This window comes from Heterodontus francisci, chromosome 8 (genome assembly GCF_036365525.1).
Source record: "Heterodontus francisci isolate sHetFra1 chromosome 8, sHetFra1.hap1, whole genome shotgun sequence".
NCBI lineage: Eukaryota > Metazoa > Chordata > Chondrichthyes > Heterodontiformes > Heterodontidae > Heterodontus > Heterodontus francisci.
The window spans coordinates 58584282-58609596 of NC_090378.1; the positions used below are offsets into that span (position 1 = coordinate 58584282).

The 25315-nt window shown below is 39.4% G+C and overlaps 1 protein-coding gene across 10 annotated transcripts in view; it reads right to left on the reverse strand.

Moving 5' to 3' along the window:
- Nucleotides 1-25315, reverse strand: part of nfia (nuclear factor I/A) — a 516334-nt gene that overhangs the window by 99636 nt on the left and 391383 nt on the right. For 5 of the 10 annotated variants that reach the window (XM_068037192.1, XM_068037191.1, XM_068037196.1 and 2 more), the window contains 2 exons: nt 10693-10767; nt 9235-9363 (listed from right to left, as the gene is read on the reverse strand). The exons of 2 other annotated variants lie outside the window; for them this stretch is intronic. In XM_068037192.1, coding sequence (XP_067893293.1) covers nt 9235-9363; nt 10693-10767 — 204 coding nt within the window. The remainder of the gene's footprint in view (nt 1-9234; nt 9364-10692; nt 10768-25315) is intronic. 3 more of the 10 variants (XM_068037203.1, XM_068037194.1, XM_068037195.1) reach the window with 2 other exon arrangements.

The window sequence follows — 25315 nt, forward strand, 5'->3', positions numbered from 1 at the left end:
TTGGTTTGGTATCTAGAGGTGTAGAATAGTAAAGCAAAGAGATAATGCTGAACTTGTACAGAATGTTAGTTAGACCCCAATTGGAGTGCTGTATTTGGTTTTAGGCACTCCATTATTGAAAAGATATAAAAGCAATGGAAAAGGTGAAGGCAGAATTCACTAGGATGTTACCAGGGTCAAGAAGTCACAGGAGAAACTGGAGAAGCTAGGCATTATTTTTACACCAGAGAAAAGCGTAAAGGATAACCTGATAACAGTCTGCAAATAATGAACCTTTTTGAAAAGGTATATTGTAAAAAGTTGTTTCCACTGGCCAGCGAGTTGGTAACAAGAGGACACAAATCTTAGATAAACACAAAGAATTAAAAGGGGAAGTTGGAAAAAATCCTGATGCAAAGAATGGATGAATGTTGACTTTACTGCCAAAATCCACCGCTGAGACAGACGGCCAGATTTTCAAAGGGCCCCAGGGTCGGGAGCCGGTGCAGACGCAATTCGAAAATCGCAGTTCAGAGGTCATCTCTGGAATCTGATGGCTCTGGGACAGTCTGCAATCTTCAATTTGAGGGCAGGGAAGTCACTTGCCTCCAATTAAGGGCCCATTAAGCTCATGGGGGAGCTTGTTAAGGAGCCTGGGGATGTCCGCACAGTAATTTTCAATAAGGATTCAGGCAAGCCCAACCAGTCTGGGTGCACAATAGTGCACAGCTGTCGGGCTCACAATGGGCAGGGGGAAAACATTTTGGTGGGAGATGAAATGTTTTGGGCCCATGGGAATCTTGCACTGGACCCAACGCAGGACATCCTAAAAAAATTTTGGAAGCGCTGCCTCGCCTTTTTATTCCGTTGGCCCTCCATGGAGTTGCCTATTCTCATTGACAAGGTAGTGGCAGGCCTCAGCGTGGCTGCTGCCTGCCTTTGCCGTTCGCGCTCTGCAGGGAGCTCCCGCCTCCTGCCGGCATTGTGGCACCAAGCTCACCTTCTGCTCAATTAGGACATTTACATTTGACAATTGCATCGCTGAAGCACGGGATCAGGACCCGGAAATCATCCGAGTATCGGGTTCCCAAACCCATTTTGAAAATTCAGCCCAGAGTGCACAAACAAACATTCTTTTAAAAGGGAAACAGATAGGTAGTTGAAAAGGAGGAATATTAAAGGATATGCAGAGTGAACAGGAGAGTAGGCACTACATTTTTGGGATTTACTTGAGATGTTCTATTATGGTTCAACTTCACCAACCACTCCTTTAAGCAGATCTCACATCTCCTATAATATGGAAAGTGCCTTTACCTGTCCAATATCTAGGCAAATGATGCCAAGACCCAGAGGTTGAACAAAGAACCCTAGCCATTTAATGCAGACTAGAATACATCATGGGATTCTCATCAACTTCAGTAGGTGGATTGAATACAAGCTCAGACTGAGACTCAGGCTATAAATGACACTTCATTTTAATGTAGAGTAGGTAAATTAACTGTACTTAGTATAAAATAGTGAGTGTACTGTGAACTTTAGTCTTTTCATTTATCAAAGTAAGGTCTCGCAAACAATGAACCTTCAAAACTGATGCTGACTTACGTGATGAAACAGATTCTCCACAACTTCAGTTTCCTGTTTAGCCTGAGCTGGGTTTCTGCCTCTATATCCACTCCATCACAAAAATTATCCACTTCAACCTCAGCAACATCACCTGGTTCTGCCCCTATCTTAGTCCAACAGCCACAAAAATCTTGATGCCATTATGACCTCTTAATTTGATTACTCTCCTGATCGTCTTCCCATCCTTCAACCTCCAAGAACATTAGCTCATCCAAAGTTCCACTGCCCATAACATAATACAACTAAACTCACCTATTAACCCCGCCCATGCTCAAAATCCCACCATGGTCTCAGCCTCTAGTTCTGTAACTACCTCCAGTTTTACAACCCTGCTCTCTACAAATTCTCTGTTCTCTGACTGCAGCCTACTGTGCATCCCTCATTCCCTTCACCCCAACATTAGAGGCTGTTCATTCAGCTATCTAGGGTCCACTCTCTGCAATTCCCTGTTTAAATTCAGCTCATTCTCTATTAAAACCCTCCTTAAAAGCCAACTTTTTGACCAAGTTTTTGTTTGCCCCCTATTAATCTCTTTTTGCCGTTCATTTATCCTCATATGTCTGTCAATTGCCTTGAGACATTTGTCTATGATAAAGGGTCTATAAATGCAATTTGCTCTTGTTTTTGTTGTTGTTGTTGTTGAAATGCTGCCACAGGGCCAAAGTAGCTCAGCATCGTCCCTCTGCTGGCTTCAGACCATAGACTGGTTGAGTAAACTTACCCACAAAGGTATCATTCCACTTCCATTGAAGGCAGATTTCATTCACAAACAACTGCATTTTCCCTAATTAAATTAAAAGATTAGCCATTCTTTGACAATTGCAATGATGCTCAATAGTTGAAACATAACTCTCTGCCCAACCATCCATCAAAAATTCTATAAATAGGTACAGCCCAATTAATATTAGCATATTAAAACCATTTTTGTCTGACATAAACCCAAGATGTGCACACATATTAAACAGCCTTTCATTTTCTCAAATGAAACTGCATACTTCTGTACCTCTCAGTCACAACCCTCAGAAACAAGAATTAACTTTGCCTGTGCTGTTTCTAGTAATAAGAAATTGAAATCAATAATTTAATATAAAAACACAATTTTATTATAGTGGTATTACATTAGGCAGTTCAGGTGGGTAGAAATACTAGCATATACTTGATGGACAAAATGGCCTATTTCTGTGCTATAACATTCAGCAATTTTAAAGACCATCAAAATACTAACTGCCATGATGCTAAAACTAAGTATGAATTATTACATTAAAAGTGCAGCTTTCATTAAACAGAATTAAACTGATCTGATTCAATCTGCAGTGCTGATGTGATACAGCACTTACATTCTGCTGCACCATGGCGTGGGAGGGAAAGATGTTTGATCTCTGCTCAGTTCTTGTTTAAAAGTTTGCTGAATAGGGTAACATTAAACAGAAACTGCATCATTTCCCTGTAGGGGAATGGAGTTATGCCAAAGTAGACATTTGTAAATGAAAAAACACATCTGCCCTCTTAACTGTAAACCAGGTAGACCAGAGGAATCGAATCAATCAGGTAAATGTTTTAAAAAGAAAATTTGAAAACTCTGATTCAATTCCCTAAAAATTCATTGTTCACATATTGTTCACACTGTAGCAATTTAGTGCAAAATCTAAAACACTTTTGTCACTTTTGGATTGCATGTTTTTGAATAGAACACCTTTAATATTCATTGCATGGGGTCTAAGAAGTGTGCGCCACTGACCTACAAGCTAATTTGCAATTGATTTGCAGCTTCTAGCCAGAAAGCCTAGAAATGAGGCAGTTAGGCCTCATTATAGCTTTCACTTTGAATGTCATTTTTGTGGAAATGTGTAAAGACCAAATGAAAGTTGCTCTTCGTCAAAGGGATTCAAACTATGCAGTGTGGCTAAAAATTGCCAAAAAGGTGTAGTCTCTGGTGTGCAGACTCACAACTACCGGTGTGAGATGACTACTTGGACAAAGCTGCACAGGAAATTCAATGTCTTGTAAAAACAGCAATGAAGGATTTTTTTTTAGGTTTCATTAACATTAAAAAAATGTAAAGCCCACCACATCAATGAATAGTTGTCTGCTCGTTTTTCACAACCAAGAGATCTAGACTCAAAAGAGCATGCACACATACAACATTGCTACCAGAGTCAAAAGGTCAGTTCTCTACTAATAGCACCATGCTGACACGAGGCAAGGCCGCTCCCTGGTTCTAGATCCTCCTAGAACTATTTCAAGTCTGCAAGATTTTGTGACTAAAACCCACCACCGTTTCTCAGCTTAATTACCTCACTATTCATTTGAAATGTGTGAAGAGGATTGCAAGAAACCTGTTTAAAATTGAGTGACAATTAAACCTGTGGTATCCTTTTGAAAATGATCAACTTGTAAAATCCAGGAGTTTCTAAAATTATCAACTGCCATTCTTTGTAACTTGCATTGAATTTTTGAAAAAGCCGATCAAGAGTACTAAAATTGACATTCTAATTTTTTTAAATCATCAGTCAGTGTTACCGTTAGACAGGTGAACTCAATACCCTGCAGTTCTGTTCAGTATAAAACAGCTCTTTATGAGAAATGTCATAAACCAAAAGAGAAAAAAGGACTTACTTCAATTTTAGTTTATTTTCTTAAATAATTTGGGTCTTTCAAAGAAGCCATTAAAAAGAATACAAAAAAGAAGAATACAAGTATAAAAAGAATATGCACCGCTTTTCCAAACAGCACTGTGGTACTGAGGCAGGCAGATCAGGAAAATTCCAGGTTTGAACCCTGGATTGCCCCAAGTTAGCCAATGTGGAAATACCGCAATGAGGATCAGCATTCAGAGAACTGCTCCAGGACGTTAAAACCAATTTTTTTTTTAAACCAGTCTTGCCACTCAGTGGCTCCTTCCTGAATTGAGCGGGTATGGATGTGGATGCGAGCATTTTAAGCTTTAAACAACTTCCTGTGTAAATTGTTTGTAAGTGGGAGTCATGAGAGTATTCAGTATGATTGCTCTCTTCAGCAAAATTTTAAATTCTCCCTGATGGTACAAATGTCATAAAAGATAGAAATGTCTGCTTCGTGGACTGTACATGTTGGTTGTTGGAGAACACTCGTAAGCAACTGGTAGTAACTCTGCTCATTTTATTCAGTAGGCTTTTTGTTTATTGAAATGAGGGATCTCAGTGCTGGGAATGAGGAATTTTCCATTTCTTCATTCATTCCCACAGTGGATGCGAGATGCATGGTAAAACCCCCTTTACTCTGCCACAACAATGTGATTTAACTATGATCAAAAAAGCACCACGATTGCAGTAATAGCCTATTCAGTACTAATCTGTGCTGAACATTATATGATATGGGCCCAATAAGAGCTAAATTGAGACTACCAGTTATTTCATGTAATACCCTTACAGCCAGCAACAACACATTCACTCCATCAGTTTCAGAGGTGAAAAAAATTGCGTTCACCCATTATGCCACCAACACACTTTCAAATTTAAATTTTACAAGCAATCAATCATATTTTAAAATTACCCTACACACGTTTGGATTCTTGTTCCAATGAGAACCGGCCTTGACTGCACTTTCTTCCCTTGAGACTAGATTCTTCTCACCAGCATTCAGAAATCCAACACATAGTAGTATCTCATTTTCATTACTGCGAGCAACTGAAAAATTTCCCCACCCAATAAAAAAGTTAGTTGATGGAATGATGTTTGGTTTTGTAGCATCCAAAAAGTTATTTTGTTCCAGCGCTTTTCAGATCACTCAATGTGAAAGAAAAATTAAATAAGTTTTGCCTTGCTTCGAGCAACAAACCACCCCAAACATTATTCAACTGAAATTTCAAAATCATCACAGCAAAAAAAAATTTAACTTCAGCCTCCACAGGCAACAGCAAACAAAAATCGTGTCACCAACAACTCCAAAAGGCGGGTTGTTGGAATAAAAAAACTAAGTCATGCCAAAGTGCATAATTTTAATTGTGGATCAAAGGATGTATAAATATTTTGCAATTCAAGAATGTAGCAGAATCCAGAAAGTTGGCAAGGGATAGAGATAAACTGTGCACGGATTGAAAAGCTTAGGGAGTACTTAGGACCTGTCATTTGTTACGACAGTTGCAGAACTAATTGATTAAGTGGCTATGACTAATGATCCATGTATAAAGGTTTGTTTTTAGGTCCAGATGAATAACTACGTTTATATACCTTGACACCTAAATGTATGCAAAACCCAGTCTAGATTTTTTTTCAGACAGGATTTTTTTTGAAGTTGTTTGTATTAGATTTATTTTCTTTCAAACATCTCATCCTATCTCCTGCCTTACAATAGCTATGAAATAGCTTTAGATGGAACAAGCATAGCTAAATCCTAATTGAATTTGATACTTGATTTAAACATCAATTCAAAACACATAAATAAACTAAATTAAGACACATTGTTCTGAGGCTGTGAGAATCATATAGTACTGCAATCTCTGTTCAAAGTAATGTTACAATTTGAAGACCATTCATAAAAGCTACCACGGAAAGAATGTTAACATATGTACACATTAGGATTCTTCCTACCCCCAAACAGAAAGAAAAACCTGGTGTTCCAATAATATTAAAATATATGTGCATTTATAGAAGTGATTTTCATCCCTCAGAAGGACATCCCAAAACAATTCTCACTTTTGAAGTGTAGTCATTCTTGTAATGTCAGGAAATGCAGCAGTCAATTTGTGCACGGAAATGTTCCACAAACAGCATTGACCAGTTAATAATTTTTTGGTAGTGTTCGTAGAGGCTCCTGCTCTTCTTCAACTAGTGCGATGGGATGTTTTACATTCAACTGAAAGGGCAGACGGGCCCTCGGTTTAACACCTCATCTGAAAGGCAGCAATGCAGTACTTGCTCATTACTGCAATTAATTATCAGCCTAGATTATGTACTCATATTCGGGAATGGGACTTGAACCCACAACCTTTTGACTCAGAGATAAGAATGCTAGCACTGAGCAAAGACTAATACTTAAATATGACACCAAAAGAACTTCCTTACATTCCTTTTCTCCAATAATACAGATAAACTTATTTATTTCTACAAAGCAACAGCTAATCTACTCAGTACTAATTCAAGCTTGTTCCTTCTGCTTGAACAGATCACAACACTGTTGGAAGATTAACACAAACGATGAGCCTAATAACAAAAAGTAATAAAGGATGCAAGCAATTGTTTTTACTTCACGACTCATCTACACCTTTCTTGTGAAGTAAAAACCATTAAAACACTTGCTGTTAATTGCTTTTTTGTTCTACAAATTAAAATAGGCTATTCATTTCCCTCTTTAGAATCATATAACACAGAACGAGGCCATTTGGCCCATCGTGTCTGTGCTGACTCTTTGAAGAGCTATCCAATTAGGCTCACTTCCCTGATATAGAATCATAATATCAGCAGCTTTTATCTACTGAACTGGTATTGTAATTGCATAATGTTTAAATGGAACTGATAACTTCACAAACATTTGTTCAAGTCATAGGTTAATTTCGGTCATGCAATTGGCTTCAGTTGGTGACTAAAAGTCAAGACTAAAAGTAAGGTTTACACAGCATTTGAGTAATGACACAAAGCATCAAGTAGTTCAATTTTCTCTATGTTGATGAGCTCCCAAGTTCAGTCATATTGCAATGGGGAAGTGCTGAGCACAAGTTGGAAGGTTCCCCACAGAGAGCGATGAAAAGTAAAAGACAGAGCCAGCTTTGGACTCCTGTAATTGTTAGATGATGACTGGTACAGATTGATGCCTGGCAGTAGACTGCAAGTCCGGTGTGGTCTTTGGAGATCAAAGTTGGGGTGGTGGTGGTGGGGGCGGGGGGCAAGATATTAAAGGCCACCATATTAAATACATTGTTTTTACAGGATGTTGATGGTTTCACACTTTCAAGGTCCTCCCCTATGTTTATATTTGTTTTAACTTTAATTGTCTTTTTGAAGTCAGGGAAAATAATCTCTTAATGATAGGATAGGAGATGAGAGTAAATAAGCTTGATGGAGTTGTCTCTCACTGTGTCCTCCCTGTGGGAAAATGTCTTTCTTCTATTCAGTGATTCCTTCATTCCCTTTTCCACCTTTTTTTAATAAAAATTTTGTCCCAAACCTCTGCCTATGATGCAGCATAAAGGCCCTCCAGATGGTGTACAAGATAGTCCGAGGGCATTCCAACCTTTCCACCCTTTCTTTAGGGTCATGACAGGACTTCATTATACAACTGTTAGATGGTGCATCCATGAATGAGAAGCTACTGCGTGGAGAATAATAGGTTAAAAACATGAAACCTAACAGTTCCCTGCCACAGCTCTTGATACAAACGTACTTCTTTCTTAAAAGTATAATCTTTTGGGGACAACAGTTGCTACATTGAAAGAATGGAAAGAATAAATTAGTACAGCATCACGTGACAACAGACACCCCATTGACATCACCAATGGGTCTTGCAGGAAACATGCCAGTGGAGTGCAATAGAGATCAGTAAAGCTCTTATCCATTCATGCAGTTCTGGAGCCATGATTCACTTCCTTAACCGGCACCATCCACTTTTTATTGGCAGATACGGAGCACTAAAACTTACTCGGTACTAATTTCCAAAGCTCATCATGGCTCCCCCACTCCATTCACGAATAAGAACTATGTTGAATTCCAACTTTCTTTGTGCACATGCATTGAAACCAGTTGGTGGGACTGGCACAGTAGCTGGACTCTTTCATTCTGCAGGTGGAAATAGCTACTCACTATCATGTTTATGAAAATAGAAGTTGGTTTGAAAACCACACCTACGAAAAGCGAAAGGGCAAAAGAGATGGGTTATGATTACTCCAAATGTACCTCTTACCCCCAAGAAATGCTCGCTAGCATTTTCAGAAAGTAAGGTATCTGAAGTTCACCTGCATTGAGTTTTTATTCAGCTGTAGTTTTACATTTAGAATCCCAGAAAGCAGGGTCTGATTCTGTGTAAGGCAGAGATTTCATTTTTAATCAAACTCTGGAAAATGTGCATTTATTCATCATTAATTGCTGAAGTTGTACATGTAAGATAATTGGACGTTCTATAATGTTGAGAGCTCAAATGCATCCAGCAGATAGTCACTTATCTTGAGCAATTTTGTAATTTCTTAATTTTAGTAACAAGTCGAAAAGAGATTAGATGGGAAAATGGTCCAGCTGAGACATGTCATTAGTTATTACAACAACCAGACACGGCAAATTATAATAGGCACATATAATGAAGTCATTGAAAGAGGTTTTTAAATATAGCTTGAATAAAAATAGCTGATTAAAAAAAACCTCTGAATTGACAGAAAACATGGGAAGCAACCAGCTGTTAACAAAAGCACTGAACTTCGATTTTATTTCAAAACTTCTAAGAAGTCACCAATAAGAATCCTTTCCATCTTATTCTACAACCAAGCTGGAAAAAAGAACACCGCTTCTCAGGTTTTATAGCCCACAATGCACATAAGGAATTCTTTCCTGGAGCTTTTATTTTCTGTACTAGCAATAATTCAAGGCACCAAACTACAAACTACTTGGCCAAGACCCTAAACTCTTTAGTAGGAGCTACAGGGAAGGGCTCTCAGCGGCCGTGCCTCACCTCTGGGTGCTGTAATCACAGGCCGATGATGATGTGTAAATGCCGTTCGAGGGGAGGAGGTCTGCGAAGGCGTGGGACTGCTGAAACCAGACTTCTCTGACTTCTTTAGTGGAGTAGGCGATGGCATTCCTGGCAAGAATGATCGATAAGTGCAATTTTAATAATGCTAGGTCATGAAACGACAGCCTGTGCAATGTGGAGGGGAAGGGGGGTGTAAAAGCAGCATGAATTGGGGGGAAAGAGAAGAGGAGGGAAAGGGAAGAGATTGCAGACAGAGAGTTAGGCAGCGCAAAAAGCATTCTGCATCATTCACGTTCTATGGTGCCTCAGCATGTTTACTTAGCAACCTCAAACAACATTCCTTGTCAGGTTAATAATAGAGGAAAGAGTATGCATGCAAGAAAATGTTTTCAAGTATGAGCTACATTCATAAACCATGCTGCTCTATCTAAACTAAACCTGCAAAAGAATTCCATTGGAGTTTTAGACTGAAAATGCCAGAAGCGTCAAACTTCTAGTTGTTTCAAAGAATTCACAGAACGTACATTTAACACCATAATCGAGGATACTGCACAGCCACCTGGGAAACACCCAAAATACTCTAACAGGGAATTGGCCTCATAAACCATGATTGGCAAGGCTACAGTTGGATAATGGAAGTCAGGTCAGGAGTAAACGGTTTCTGTACCCTGTGGATAAATGTGCGGTACTCTAAATAGCCCATGAAAGAATCAGGAAATATTAGTAACCTGGATGACTTGTTCAAACTTTTTCTTTTAAAAGGAATTTTTATATGAGCAGATGCTTTTGTGGAAGTGGAGGGTTACCCACACCCAAACAGTGCCAGGTGAAGTGACCACATACACGCCAATGTTATGGCACATTGTTAAGTTTCAAATAGCCTCAAGATAGAGATACTCTGCTGATTTGATGTGTTGCTAAGATCCCAGGGTCTCCGAGTCAGATACACACCATTTCTATGGAATGCTGTTATGCGCTAAGTATCCCCAAGCCAGTACAATCTGTTGCTATGATGTGTCACTAGGCTCGAAGTAGCCCCACGGGAGACCCCATACTGTTGATATGACATGTTGCTAGGCTCCATGTAATCTCAAGTCAAAAACATTATACTGCTATGGCCAAACACAAGACCCCAAATAGTTCCCTGTCAGACACGCACTGATGCTATGACTCAGCACTAGTTGCTCCCCAGTAGCCCCGCACATTCACTGGATGTTATTCATTTGGTTCACTGGGCTACTTCTATGGGGTAAAAACATTTAAAGAACAATAGGTACATAATAAAAGCTACAGTAAACTCATCTTTGTTGATTTCAGCAAATCTCCAGCTTTCATCCTCTCCAAGTATTAATTACAGAGAAGTTGCATTTCATTTTCAAATCTTTTTTTCCCAATGTAATTGATAAACAGTACAATATTGGTAAAAAAAATAATTACTTGAATGTACATCTGTAGACTTCAGCTGTGTGACCTTTGAGTTTGTGAGGTCACTAAAGAAATATGTTTCCGGATCTGAAAGAAACAAGCAGCAGAGGAATGGAGCAAATTTTTATATGTATTTATTGCTTAAATAATTTTAATGGTGATAAATGTACTTTCAATAACATCAATAAGAGGAGTTTGACACTTCTTTGGCATGTTACATGCATACTAACTTTCTTTCATTCAATTAAAAAGAATGTCAAGCAACAAATCCACTGCTGACTGTCTTTTTAGAAGCGTTCAGTGTCCGACTGCTTTAGAGTCAAATTGGTCACCAATATTCACACAGCAGTGAAAAGGTGGTACAGTTAAGAGTTTTTTTTTGTGCAGTTGTACTTTGCATAACCTCCAATCCCATGGCATTAATAATACTTTGAATGTTTTAGGCACAGACCCAATTCTCTGAAGGTAGCAAAAGGCTGGGGATCTCTATCAGTCAGATGGTGTCACACCACTTCCTGATGCAGTTAATACCAGACCAGGCAAATAACAAAACATACAACTTTGGCAGGCATTTACCCTCAGACACATAGAATGGAATTGTTTGAGAAGTTTTAAATGCTGTAACAAATACAATTCTTCACAAATATGCCACTTAGTTGGACTCATTTACATTTCAACCCTTTATTATTCGAACTTGTAGAATCTCTTTAAACCTTTACTTACGTAAATGACAAAGTATTAATATTTGATTTTTGAACAATGCCTGAAGTTATTAAAATACTGAAGACAAACATGATTATTTTTCCCAAATGAGTCATGGCTTATTTTAGCTTTTCTTTTAGAAATATCATGAATATATAAGCTATTTATGCAAAATACCAGTAAAAGATTTGCATATTATTTACATGCGGTAAACTAGTATTTAAGGGAAAGTTTTTGACAATAAGTAAACATACAATAGCACACATCATAGACTGGAATCAATTTACGAGGTACATTGTTAAAATTAATGCCTAGTTCAGAGCTTATTATTAAATCCAACAGATTATAATAGTATTATAAAAATCGGCTGGTACATTCAATGAAAGTCATTTCCCAACGAATCAAGGATGGGCACAAATGAGAGAGAGAAGGATGAAAGGAGACACTTCTCTTCCTCCAGGGCTTTGGATCAGTACCATTTTCAGATTGTGTGATCTTTATCTCTAATTCTAGCAGTTATCCTGTCTATTACAAGCCACAAATATTTACCAAAACTGAATAAGTATTTACAGTGAAAAATAAGCAAATTAAAATTGTTACACTGAGGTCTTGGTAATTCAAAAATGAGCTTCCTAGAATTTTGCTACACTAAGAGACTTACAGCCAGCCTGCACCCATCGAAACATATCAAATTTCTTAAGCTGGTGCTTCGGAGAACTTTACAATTATGTAGGCTACTGACAAGGAAATCTTATATTTTATCATTTCTGTAGTCATCACCCAATGACATCTAAAGCAAATGGCAGTTGTAAAGCTGCAAAAGCCCACAACTTGCTTATATGGGTTCAGAATCCATTATTGAAGCATTCAGCTTATTACAACAACAACTTAAATTTAAACAGTGCGTTTAACGTAGCAAAGTCCCAAGGTGCTTCACAAGGGCTATTAATCAAAATTTGACACTAAGCCACAGAAGGAGCTATCAAGACAGATGACCAAAGGCTTGGTCAAAGATGTAGGTTATAAGGAGCATCTCAAAGGACCAGAGATAGAGAGGCAGAGAAGTTTAGGGAGGGAATTGCAGAGCTTAAGGCCTAGGCAGCTGAAGGCATGGCCACCGATGGTGCAGTGATTAAAATCAGGAATCACAAGATGGCAGAATTGGAGGAAAGCAGAAATCACAAGCTTATAGGGCTAGCTGGAGGAGATTACAGAGATGGAGAGGGGAGAGGCCATGGAGGAATTTGAAAAAAAGATGAGTATTTTAAAATTGCGGTGTTGCCAATGTAGGTCAGCAAACATAAGGGTGATGGGCGAACGGGACTTCCTGCGGGTAAGGTCATGGGCGCCAGACATTTGGATAATATCAAGTTTATACAGGGCAGAGAGCACTGGAATAGTCTAGTCTATTATTAGACATTTTGAATAGAACTGGTCCCATTGGCAATCAGTTGGAGAAATTCTGGCCCTTCCCCACAACCACCACCCGCCCACCAAAGTTTCTTGTTTTTCTTCCTAAGGCAGTGAATCATGTTGGGATATAGCTCCACAAGATATCTATGCGTGCCCAGAGAATGAGTGTTTCCAGGCCATTCATCACAGCCAAGCTCAATGTTGTCTCCATCAAATATATACACATAGGCACTTATCAGCAGAAGACACTGGACTGGAAGCAGCAGCAATAACCATGTGTTCAATTTCAAATTTCCATCAAGCAGGAACAGGTGGTAGCAGCTTAACTGCCTATTTTAACCTCATCTGATTTTCCTCATCATTGACTTCAGTACATAGGAAAATCAGGCGAGATGTAAAAGGAACAGTCAACCAGTTACCTAGCAGCAATAGTAAAGACTAACACCCACAATTAATTTTTCCTTCTCTTGTGCCTATGCTAACTGAAGCACAAAACTTTGTTTCTTTTCCGCAACAATTTGCTTTCCTCCTCTCTCAAAGGTGCTGATAGATTGCTGGAGTATAATTTCAAGGTATTGCATGGTTCTGTTTAAGTGCCATTATTCATGAGTAAGCCATGACAGTGAGCAACATTAGCCTATTCAACCACAGCCAAGCCCCATTCAGCCCTTAACCAATGTTGTGCGTATGCAGGTTCAACAGGAATCACAGTCATAAGTAAGAAGCTTGTCAATTTCCCTTTCCCTAACAAAGGGCATCGAAGCCAATGGATTCCTTCTTCACCACTGCCCCACTAATAATCAGCTAACTCAACATAGCCTAGGCATTGAATTGTGGTCTGTATGACTCAGCTGCTCAATGGATAAACTCATTACAGCATCAGGCCAGCAAGTGCTTTGGAAGTCACATCAATATTTTGGAAGCTTGTCTTTAATTACAAATTACCATGATGGTAAGACTAATGAGCATCAAAAATACTCTGCATTTAGGATAAGCATCAATACTATGCTCCACCCTCGCACTGCTACCCACAAACCCCCCCCCCCCCCCCCCTTTTCTGTTGCTCCCAACTGATAAGCAGTATCTTAATACAATAGATGTGCAGAAGCAGTGAAGCTCATGTAAAATAAGTTGTGGGCAGGGAAAAAAAAGAAAAGCACCCCAACTAATAGAATATTAGTCAGAATAGAAGAAATAACGCTTCTGGATTTCTGTCTACTTGTCTGCTGCCAATTCTATTTTCTGAAGTGTAAGTTGGGTAACGGAGTGGAAAGAAGACTAATCTGCCCTGTTCCTCTGGAAAGAAGAGCTGTCAGCTCTCTGGCACTGCTACAACTAGTGAAGCAGAATAAAGGTACTTCAATCTGTGTTGAAGAAAGCCCCTTTTGTTGAACATATGGCTAAAGAGTCAAGCAGGTTGTGACTAAAGTGGGATGTTACAAAATAGCGACAAGGTAAATCAAGAAGTCGTGGTTAAGTGACTCCAAGCTTAGATTTTAATGGTCTGCCGATGGTTGGAGGAACTTGGATAATAAAGAGGTCAATTGATGAGGTCCTGGGAAACAATGAGTTAGAATAAAGAGACAACGTAACAAAATTAAGATTCATCACACTGAGGACATAGTGAGAAGGAAGTGAGGTACAATATTAAGAATGACGTAAGCAGTTGGAAATGGACCTCCCATTCTAGGTATGCAATAGATTGTTGCAATATTTAGGAAAAATAGTTTAAAATCTTTATCAGGACTTTAAAAGCAAGTTAGTATGGAATTTTAAAATCATTAGGAGTGACTTTTTCTGATTTTTACTTCTGGAAATTTGTGTCTATATAGAGAATGGAAGGGTCTTGGCTCAAACTGTCCCCTACAAGAAAAGAAATGAGAGTAGTTGACAAAATACATATGTTCTGTGAGGATGTGATGCAACATACTCAATCCATATCTGCAAAGTCTGTGTTTTTCAAGTTGTTCAACAACCACACACAATGATTACCACAATACAGTGTTGCAAACCATGTTACAAATTTGCTGCATGTGGCATGAATGCTGACTAACAAAAAAGAAAAACTGCAGACACTCTGCTGATTGAATGGCATGAAACTACAGCCATGGAACGCAATAATAACTACACTGCTAAAATTGGACAAAATAAAATGAAGCAAAATAATACTGACAGGTTCCTTTTAGAGGAACCGATGATAGTCAGATTTTCTGTTTTCTGTGTAACCAGCAAAAGTGTTTTTATATTTAAAAAATAACCACAACAAATACAGGCCTGTTGCTCTAAAATCAGTCATAGGGAAAATGCTAGAATCTATAATAAAGGATGTGATAACAGGACAATTAAAAATAATGGCAGAGTCCACATGGATTTATGAAAGGGAAACCATGATGAGGTCCCGCATGGGAGATTGGTCAAGAAGGTAAGAGCCCATGGGATCCAGGGCAATTTGGCAAATTGGATCCAAAATTGGCTTAGTGGCAGGAGGCAGAAGGTGATGGTCGAGGGTTGTTTTTGCGATTGGAAGCCTGTGACCAGTGGTGTAGCGCAGGGATCAGTGCTGGCATCCTTGCTGTTTATAGTGTACTTTACTGATTTAGACGTGAATATAGGAGGTATGATCAGTAATTTCGCAGATGACATGGAAATTAGTGTCGTAAATAGTGAGGAGGATATCCTTAGATTACAGGACGATATAGGTGGGCTGGTAAGATGGGCAGAGCAGTGGCAAATGGAATTTAATCCTGAGAAATGTGAGGTGATGCATTTTGGGATATATAATGGATGGTAGGACCCGAGGAAGTGCAGAGGGTCAGAGGGACCTTGGTGTACTTGTCCATAGACCACTGAAGCCAGCAGCACAGATAAGGTGGTTAGGAAGGCATTTGAGATACCTGCCTTTAATAGCCGAGGCATAGAATATAAGAGCAGGGAGGTTATGATGAAGCTGTACGACATGCTAGTTAGGCCACAGCTGGAGTACCGTGTACAGTTCTGGTCACCACACTATAGGAAGGAGGTGATTGCACTGGAGAGGGTGCAGAGGAGATTCACCATGATGTTGCCTGGGCTGGAGCATTTCAGATAGACAGAGATACTGGATAGGCTAGGGTTGTTTTTCTTAGAGCAGAGAATGCTGAGGGGGGACCTGATTGAGTTATACAAAATTATGAGGGACATAGACAGGGTAGATAGGAAGAAACGTTTTCTCTTAGCGGAGGGATCAATAACCAGGGGGCATAGATTTAAGGTAAGGGGCAGGAGGTTTAGAGGGAATTTGAGGAAACATTTTTTCCACCCAGAGGGTGGTTGGAATCTGGAACACACTGTCTGAAGATGTGGTAGAGGCAGGAACGCTCACAGCATTTAAGAAGTATTTAGATGAGCACTTGAAACACCATGGCATACAAGGCTATGGGCCAAGTCCTGGAAAATGGGATTAGGATAGATAGGTGCTTGATGGCCGGCACAGCCACGATGGGCCGAAGGGCCTGTTCTGTGCTGTATAACTATATAACTATATATGTATATAACTTGCCATATTGATATTTCAGGAAAACTGTTTTATACCAGGAACTGACTTTCTCTGGGGACATAAGTTTGAATACAACCCAAGCAGATATGAAAATAGTTTCTTCTTTCATTGTCAGTAAAGATCCTAAGTGGGCAGTTTGTTCAGATCCTAGAGGATATATTCATAGGGCATAAACTACCTAAAGCTCTTCACTCATTAATAGTCCTACTGAAACAGATTATAATGGCAAGGTTTGTGTGGGGAAAAACTTATCATGTTCTTGTGAGGTTGGAACAAAGTTACAGTTACAGAAATCCTACCAGAGCTGCACTGAAAACATTCTATGCCTAGAATGATGGTGCTTGATGTGGGCACTGGGGCAAGTCAAGCCATTACCAGCATTACGTTTTTTTAAAAAGTCAACCATTTTCAAGTAATCGCAAGGAAACCCCACAGTAGTAATCTACCAAATCCAAATTTGTTTGATATCCATAGTGAATATTTTGTAATAACTGGCCAGTGGATCTGGGAGTGTCACTGAATCAAGGATTGATTCATCTTATTCAGTGGCAGAATGCACACTCTCATGTGGTACACTGCCTCCTCAGTTAAAAGATGGGGCTCATCCATCACTTCTTTGTTTTGCTGATACACCTGCATGTGATGACTCCAACCAGGTCTTCACAGTCATTATAACAGACGTTATCTTACGTGCCTGTAGAATGTGAGTTATCAAGTTCATAAATCACATTCATCAAGTAATAGAAACATTGAGTACAAAAGCAGGAAAGTTATGCTGAACCTTTATAAAGCTCTGGGTAGGCCCCAACTATAGTATTGCATCCACTTCTGGGCACCACACTTTAGGAAGAATGTGAGGGTCCGTGAGAGGGTGCACCAGAATGGTTCCAGGGATGGGGGATTTTAGTTACAAGCTTAGGTTGGAAAAGCTGGAGTTGTTCTCCCTAGAGCAAAGCAGAATGAGGGGAGATTTGATAGAAGTGTACAACATTATAACAGGCTTAGATAAGTTAGACAAGGAAATACTGTTCCCACTAATTGATGGTACAAGGACTAGGGGGCACTGATTGAATGTTTTTGGCAAAAGGTGCAGGGGGAACGTGAGGAAGAATTTTTTTACGCACTAAGTGATAATGACCTGGAACTTGCTGTCCACGAGGGTGGTGGAAGCAGAGATGATCAATGATTTCAAAAGGAAACTGGATGGGCACTTGAAGGAAATAAACTTGCAGGGCTACGGGGTTCAAGCGGGGGAGTGGTACTGACTGCATTGCTCTGTGAAGAGCCAGCATGGTCTCGATGGGCTGAATGGCCTCCTTCAGTGCCGTAAATGTCTCTCTATGAATAAAACAGTCTCATCAGTGCAGCAGTGACAGAGGATTGTCTCTGCACTGCATTCCATTAAAGGACTTCTGCGACTAAGTAGTGGAAAGTCCCTTCTCTATTCTACACATTTACTCCAGTAAAGCAAGTTAGAAGTTTTGAAGCTATAATAGCTGTGCATCCAAACTGGCAGTTTCACGATAACTTGCTCTCTGCCAGTGCATTTTATTTATTTCTTGCTGGTGGTACTCATGGATTTTTACACTTGGAATGAGGAATGCCACACATGGAGAACAAAAAATTTGACATAGAACAAAAAATGCTGAAAATACTCAGCAGGTCAGCCAGCATCTGTCGAGAGAGAAACAGTTAATATTTCAGGTCAATGAACTTTCATCAGAACTGGCTAAAACAACAGACTTCAACTCAGTGAATAAGAGTGGTCAGATGTTATTTTTCCCAAATGACAATACAATATCTACATCTCTTTATTTGTATAAAATTTGGTCTATAGTCGAAAACAAAGTAGAAAATGACAGGAGCATGTTAAGGTCTGAACATACCCATTAACTTATTTCTCTAAAATTCACTATCCTGGATCACACTGAATAATCCTGATTTCCAGAGTTAAAATTGCCCACCAAATAAGTAAATTTGACCAATGCTAACACTGCTTATCCTGCCATTTATACATATTTCAATCTCCATCGTCATTAGCATGGGTTAAATGCCATTTTTCTTATACTATATTGGCAAATACAAGACTATGCAACCTATAATGCCTTCAATTTTATCATTGCAGTTAACAACCATTTTCAAGCTCAAAATAATACTCAAACCACTTCTTGACAGTAGAGAATTCATATGGCAAGAGTTCTATTTCTAGTCTACTGAGGACAAAACTACAAAAATGCAAAAAAGCAATAGTGTTTTTGTCCATTGCTATATCCCTGTTCCTTCATCGTCACTGAGTAAAAATTCCCTAACAACACTGCAGGTGTACCTACACAAATGGACTGCAGCATTTCAAGAAGGTGGCTCATCACCACCTTCTCAAGCGCAATCAGGGACATAAATGCTGGTCTTGCCAGCAACGCCCACATCTCATGAATGAATATATTAAAAAAAATCCTTAAATGTCTGCTTCATTCTGATTGGCAGGATCATGGGTTTAAGAGCTGCCCCGACTATTTAAATACTTGAAAATGGGATGTGGAATGGGATCACTGCCAGATGAAAGCAGTGGAGAGAAGTTCTGCCCCATCATACTTTCAGTAACGCAATGGTACCACTGAATTTATATCCTAACATTTTACAAACTATTTTCATAAACTAAATATTTTAATAAAAGTCACTCCAAAGAGGCATCTTCCATAGTTTTTAACGCTTTTAATGATTTTTAAACCATCGCCTAGATGTAGATTTAACGGTGAATTGCAATTTATTGGTTTGCCACAAAAATCCACGTCAAAAAAGCACAATCAAACTCACTTCCTCATTCAGAAAGTTTTTAGAGCTACCAACAATAATCCTTCTAGTTAACCAAACACATAATTAGTGGGATGACACTACAATGATTTTCTGAAGCTCCTTAAACACACGTTCCCCATATTATCAGGGTCAGAGGCCTGTCCTGCACTAGAAGCATTTAGTTCATTAATACAGCTGGCCAGCAACTAGATTATTATGAACCTGTGCGAAAAATTGCAGAAAATCCATTAAGGTCAGCATGTCCCTGCAATGCAACTGGAATATCTGAGCAGCAATCTAGTAACACATGACCCATTTGGAATAGGTACTTAAAGAGATGTCCTATAAAAAGTTTTACCCCTTGTTGGATCTTCCTCCCCTTCCCCCATAGCACCCCTTTCCCCCTCTCAAAAGGCTAATTGGAAGCTGGGCTGCAACACAAGAGTTTTTGAAAACCAAGCATGGCTGTTGTGTCAGATCTCATTCAGAATATTGTGGTTAGTCTAGGGGCCTCTGCCTTATAAAGCATGGGCTTTTAAGAAAGTCCATCAATGATCTGCCAGCATGATCCCAGAGAAAGAGGGACTGAGCTAGGATGTGAGGCTGCATAAACCTTGGTTATATCCCCTGGAGATCAGGAGATTAAGAAGGTAACAGATTTGGATATTTGAAATAATGAAGGGAGTTGATAGTGGTGGAATCCACAACAAGGGAACATAAAATTTAAAGTTCAAGTTAAGCCAACTTACAGTCAACTCAGAAAAAAAAATCTCAACACAAAGGATTGAGAGAAAGTGGAATGCACCACTCCTTGAAGGCCAGGGGTGCAGAAATACGCTTGTGTGTAAAAGTGAAGTGAATAATTAATTGGGAAGAAAGGGTATTAAGGGGTATGGAGAAAGAGCAGGAATTGGGATTAAAAAGACTCAAGTTGCCATGATTAACATGCAATTGGGCAAATGGCATCCTATTGTTTATATATTCTAATCAGTTTCACATTGCTGATCTTTATAACAGGTAGACAAATGGCTTCCAGTATTTAAAATTTAGAAATCCATCCAATATTGTGGTAGTCTAGGGCTGCCAGGCTAGTGTGAACTGTGATATCTATCCAGCTGAATGAACAAAACTATTTGTTTCAATTAAAAGGTTTCTTTCCCAAAAGCAGTATCTTACTTATAAGGAGCAAAGTTAACTTGGCCACTTCAATTACAGGCTGATAATCAGCCAATCAATAATGAACCCCATGAAGCTTTTCAGTTGAAAATGCCAGTGGATGGCGAGTAAGTCCCAAGTGTTCTACAGCAAATGATTAAATTAGTTAACTAGGGAGAGAATAAATTTTGAACAATTTAAAAAAAAACCTTTGCAATCACAGCTGCGCTTCTGTTGAAAGGGGCAGGTGACAGAGACATTTATCAAGGTAGTTTCATAAACAAAAATGTCATCTCTGAATGTCAAATCATTAAATAAATACATTTTTGATACTGTAGAAAATTATTTGACAGTGGAATTATCCCTAAGAATCACTTTATTTACAAAAACATTTAGTGTGCATACAGAGAAAACCGGCATTTTTTGTTGGAGTTTTCAATTAAATTTTAGAAGATTTGTGCACATTCATCAGGCCTATTACTTATATTCATAAGGGAATAATTTTCATTCATGTCGAGAGCTGTCCAATTCCTAGAACAAAAAGTAATATCATTAATACTCCAGCTTTCCTGAATGAGCTGAGCTGCAAACCTGAATGATGAACTCCTGCAATGGTTTTGTCGGTTGAAATCAAACTGAAGCCGAGTCAGCGTTTTCTCTTCAGACCTTATTACTGTATGGCACTGATTTTTTTTTCCCCTATGTCTTCTACCTCAACAGACAAATCAACTTGCCCTCAACCTGTCATTCACCTCAGCTGAGTTGTCAGCAGAACTGCTGTATTATTAGTGTGCTTTTTTCTGCCTGTGATTGGCAGCTTTTTTTTCCAAAAGAAAATATATTGTTCCATGTACTTGCTGTTCTCCAATATATTGACAAGATTAGCTAAGCCTTCAGAGCATATCACATAATACAACTGGTCATAGAGCTTGATGTACGTTCAGAATACTATTATGAAACCTGAATAGATATGCGTGCTTGTGGCAGTCACAGTTCAGCAACCAAGTACTTCTGGGAAGATGGCAATGGATGGGATTAGATTATTCAGAAGTTGAGGAGGAAAAGTGGGATTCAACAGTTTGGTTCTCTTCCAGAAGTAACGCTTACAAATATTTGTGCGTGATCTAGGTACGCTATTTATGGTAACCAATTTTTTCATATTTAGATGACAATCATATTAACAAAATAAAATAATGTAACCTACATTTGTTGTAACTAATTTCTAACAAATTACATAGGACTTACAGCACAGAAACTGCCCATTTGGTTCACAAGGTCTATGCTGGTGTCATACTCCACACGAGCCTCCGCCCACCCTACTTCATCTAACCACCTCGGCATATTGTTCTATTCCTTTCTCCAGCACGCTCTTACCTCGCTTCCCCTCAAATGCATCTAGGTCATTTGTCTCACCTACCCCCAGTGGTAGCAACTTCCACATTCTAACCACTCTCTTGAGTAAAGAGGTTTCTCCTGATTTCCTTATTGGATTCATTAATGATTATCTTATGTTTATGACCCTAATTTAGGATTTCCTCACAAGTGGAAACTCCTTCCCCATGTCTACCTTAACAAATCCCTTTATAATTTTCAAGACTCAGCCTTTTTCTAGAGAAAAGAGCCCCAGCCTGTTCAGTCTTTCCTGATAGTTATACCCTCTCAGTTCTGGTATCATTCTTGTAAATCTTTTTTGTACCTACAGAAGTGAATCTACATCTTTTTTTAAATATGGAGACTAGGACTGTGTACAGTACTCCAAGTGTGGTCTAACCAGGGTTCTACATAAGTTTAAAATAACTTCTCTGCTCATAAATCCTATTCCCAAGTTCTTTGTTTGCATTTAACGGCCTTATTAACTTGCATTGATACTTTAAGTGATTTCTGAATCTGTACTCCTAGATCCCTTTGCTCCTCTACCCAATTATACACTTATTTTCCAAGGAGTATGTGGTCTCCTTATTCCTCTTACCAAAATTATGCACCTCAGAATCAATCTATATTGAAATTTATTTGTCAGTTACATGCCCATTCTGCAAGTTTATTAACATTTCCATGGATTTTGTCACAGTCCTCCTCAGTATTGAGCCACAATTTGATGTTATCCACAAATTTTGAAATTGTACTTTGGTAACCTGAGTGCAAATCATTTATCAAAATGGTGAGCAACAATGATCCCAAAACCAATCCCTGTGGAACACCACTTCCCACCTTCCATCAGTCTGAGTAAATACCTTTAACCCGTACTCTCTTTTCTGTTTTATAGCCAGTTTGCTTACTATACTACTATTTTCCCTCTAACTCAACATGATCTTAGCCATGAGTCTACTTTATCGAAGGCCTTTTGAAAATCCAAACATATTACAACTGTGTAACTCTTGTCTTACTCTGTTATTTCTTCAAAAAATTCAATAAGGTTGGTCAAACATGACTGTCCTAGTTGAAATCCAGGATTATACTTACTAGCTTAACTCACAGTTAAAGAAAAAAAATAACAGCTAATTATTTATAATTGGAAAGAACATCCATCTTGCCAAGTTGTACAAGGCTCTACTTATAGAGCTTACTTCTCTCCTCCAGAAATATCTGAGTAGCCCAATCATGGGAATACATAAATAGATAAGAAACCCATCTAGTGCACATCTTACAGACTTATATATCTCTTTAATTCATATTATAGATATTGGCCAATATCCTGACCTCGGGATGTATAGTCTTCCCTGAGCTAGTCCATACAGAGAAGGCAGGGTGCTTCTTGAGGGACACAAGGGTCTATTCAATGTGATACACTACTGAAATAGCACCATTACATCTGATCAATATGATTGGAGGGATCGTTCCATCTGCGACACCCTGGTCCACTCCTCCATTACCCCACCACCTCATCCGCTTCCCACGGCACCTTCCCCTGCAATCGCAGGAGGTGTAATATCTGCCCATTTACCTCCTCTCTCCTCACTATACCAGGCCCCAAACACTCCTTTCAGGTGAAGCAGTGATTTATTTGTACTTCTTGCAATGTAGTATACTGTATTCGCTGCTCACAATGTGGTCTCCTCTACACTGGGGAGACCAAACGCAGACTGGGTGACCACTTTGCGGAACACCTCCGCTCAGTCCGAATGCATGACCCCGAGCTTCCGGTTGCTTGCCATTTCAACACCTCCCCCCGCCGCCCCCCCCGGCTCTCAGGCTCACATCTCTGTCGTGGGATTCTGCAGTGTTCCAGTGAACATCAACGCAAGCTCGAGGAACAGCATCTCATTTACCGATTAGGCACACTACAGCCTGCCGGACTGAACATTGAGTTCAATAACATCAGAGCATGACACCCCCCCCACTCTCCTTTTATTTTTAGTTACTTTTTCATATATTTTTTGTGTTTGTTTTATTTTATTTCATCTTAGTTTGTTCAGTTTGCTTACCCACTATTTTTTTCATGTTTGTACCTGCGGCTGTTCAATTTTCAGTCCATTAACACCCTATTCTGTACTAATGCTTTGTCTTTCAACACACCATTAACATATTGTTTGCCTTTGTTTCATGACCTTTTGGTCAGCTATTCTGTGACCTTGTCCTTTCTACACCTTCTCCTTTGTTATCTCTTGCCCCACCCCCACTTTACTTGCTTCTAACCTTTCACATTTCTAATATTTGCCAGTTCTGAAGAAGGGTCACTGATCTGAAACATTAACTCTGCTTCTCTCTCCACAGATGCTGCCAGACCTGCTGAGTATTTCCAGCATTTCTTGTTTTTATTACATCTGTCCTGATATTCTCTCTCTAAATGCAGAAAAGCTATGCGAACGATGGAGTGGAAATTCCTTCTTGTGATACTAAAGAGCATTCATAGCCTTAAGTGATGCATTTAGGAGGTGGATTCTAACCCTATACTCACCCCACGTCCACAGAAAGCATCAAGACCTCAATTTGCCTGTATTCCCACTCCATTGACAAGAATGTCCACTGTCTCCCTTCCTCTTTATTCTGGCCATATAATCCTTGGCGACATATCAGAGGAACCCCAGGCATCCATCCAGGAGGAAGTGGACATAAAATACCACTGATGACACACTACTATATGCAACTAACCCAGCTACTTCATCTCTCGGCGTCTTGTGAATCATCAGAGAATTTTGACACCTTTCTGGTTACAAACTGAATTGCTATCAAACATCAAGCATGTACCTCATACAAGAACTCTCCTTACAAATTCAGGAGTCCGACTCCTTTAGAGTCTAGTTTTAGCTACTTTGGTGTTCATGTTTTTCTGAAATTTGCCAACTTGTATAAAAGGAACTTTCTCCCTCACTCCCAAACCAGTCTATATGCACACCCAACTAGATGGAATAAACTGCCCATATCACTCCTGGATAGGATGAATAGAATAAAGGTGACTATCCTCTCTGCCTCCTCTACCTATTTCAAATGCTGACCATCAAAGTACCTGTCCAACAATTTCATCATCTGAGCAGTTAAATGTCCAATATCTACTGCTTAAGCAAGAAGATCTCTGCTTCCAGGAGAAGATTAGATTAGATTAGAGATACAGCACTGAAACAGGCCCTTCGGCCCACCGAGTCTGTGCCGAACATCGACCACCCATTTATACTAATCCTACACTAATCCCATATTCCTACCAAACATCCCCACCTGTTCCTATATTTCCCTACCACCTACCTATACTAGTGACAATTTATAATGGCCAATTTACCTATCAACCTGCAAGTCTTTTGGCTTGTGGGAGGAAACCGGAGCACCCGGCGTAAACCCACGCAGACACAGGGAGAACTTGCAAACTCCACACAGGCAGTACCAGGAATCGAACCCTGGTCCCTGGAGCTATGAGGCTGCGGTGCTAACCACTGCGCCACTGTGCCGCCCAAAGAGGGGACACTTAGTCTTTCACATCACTGGCAAATCCAGAACCATGTAATTGTGACCTGGTCCCTCATTTCTCATCAAAATCCATGATTTAGAGAGCAGGACATTCCTACCAATCCCTCTGCAGAGTTTATCATCCATTCACCCTCAGAAGAG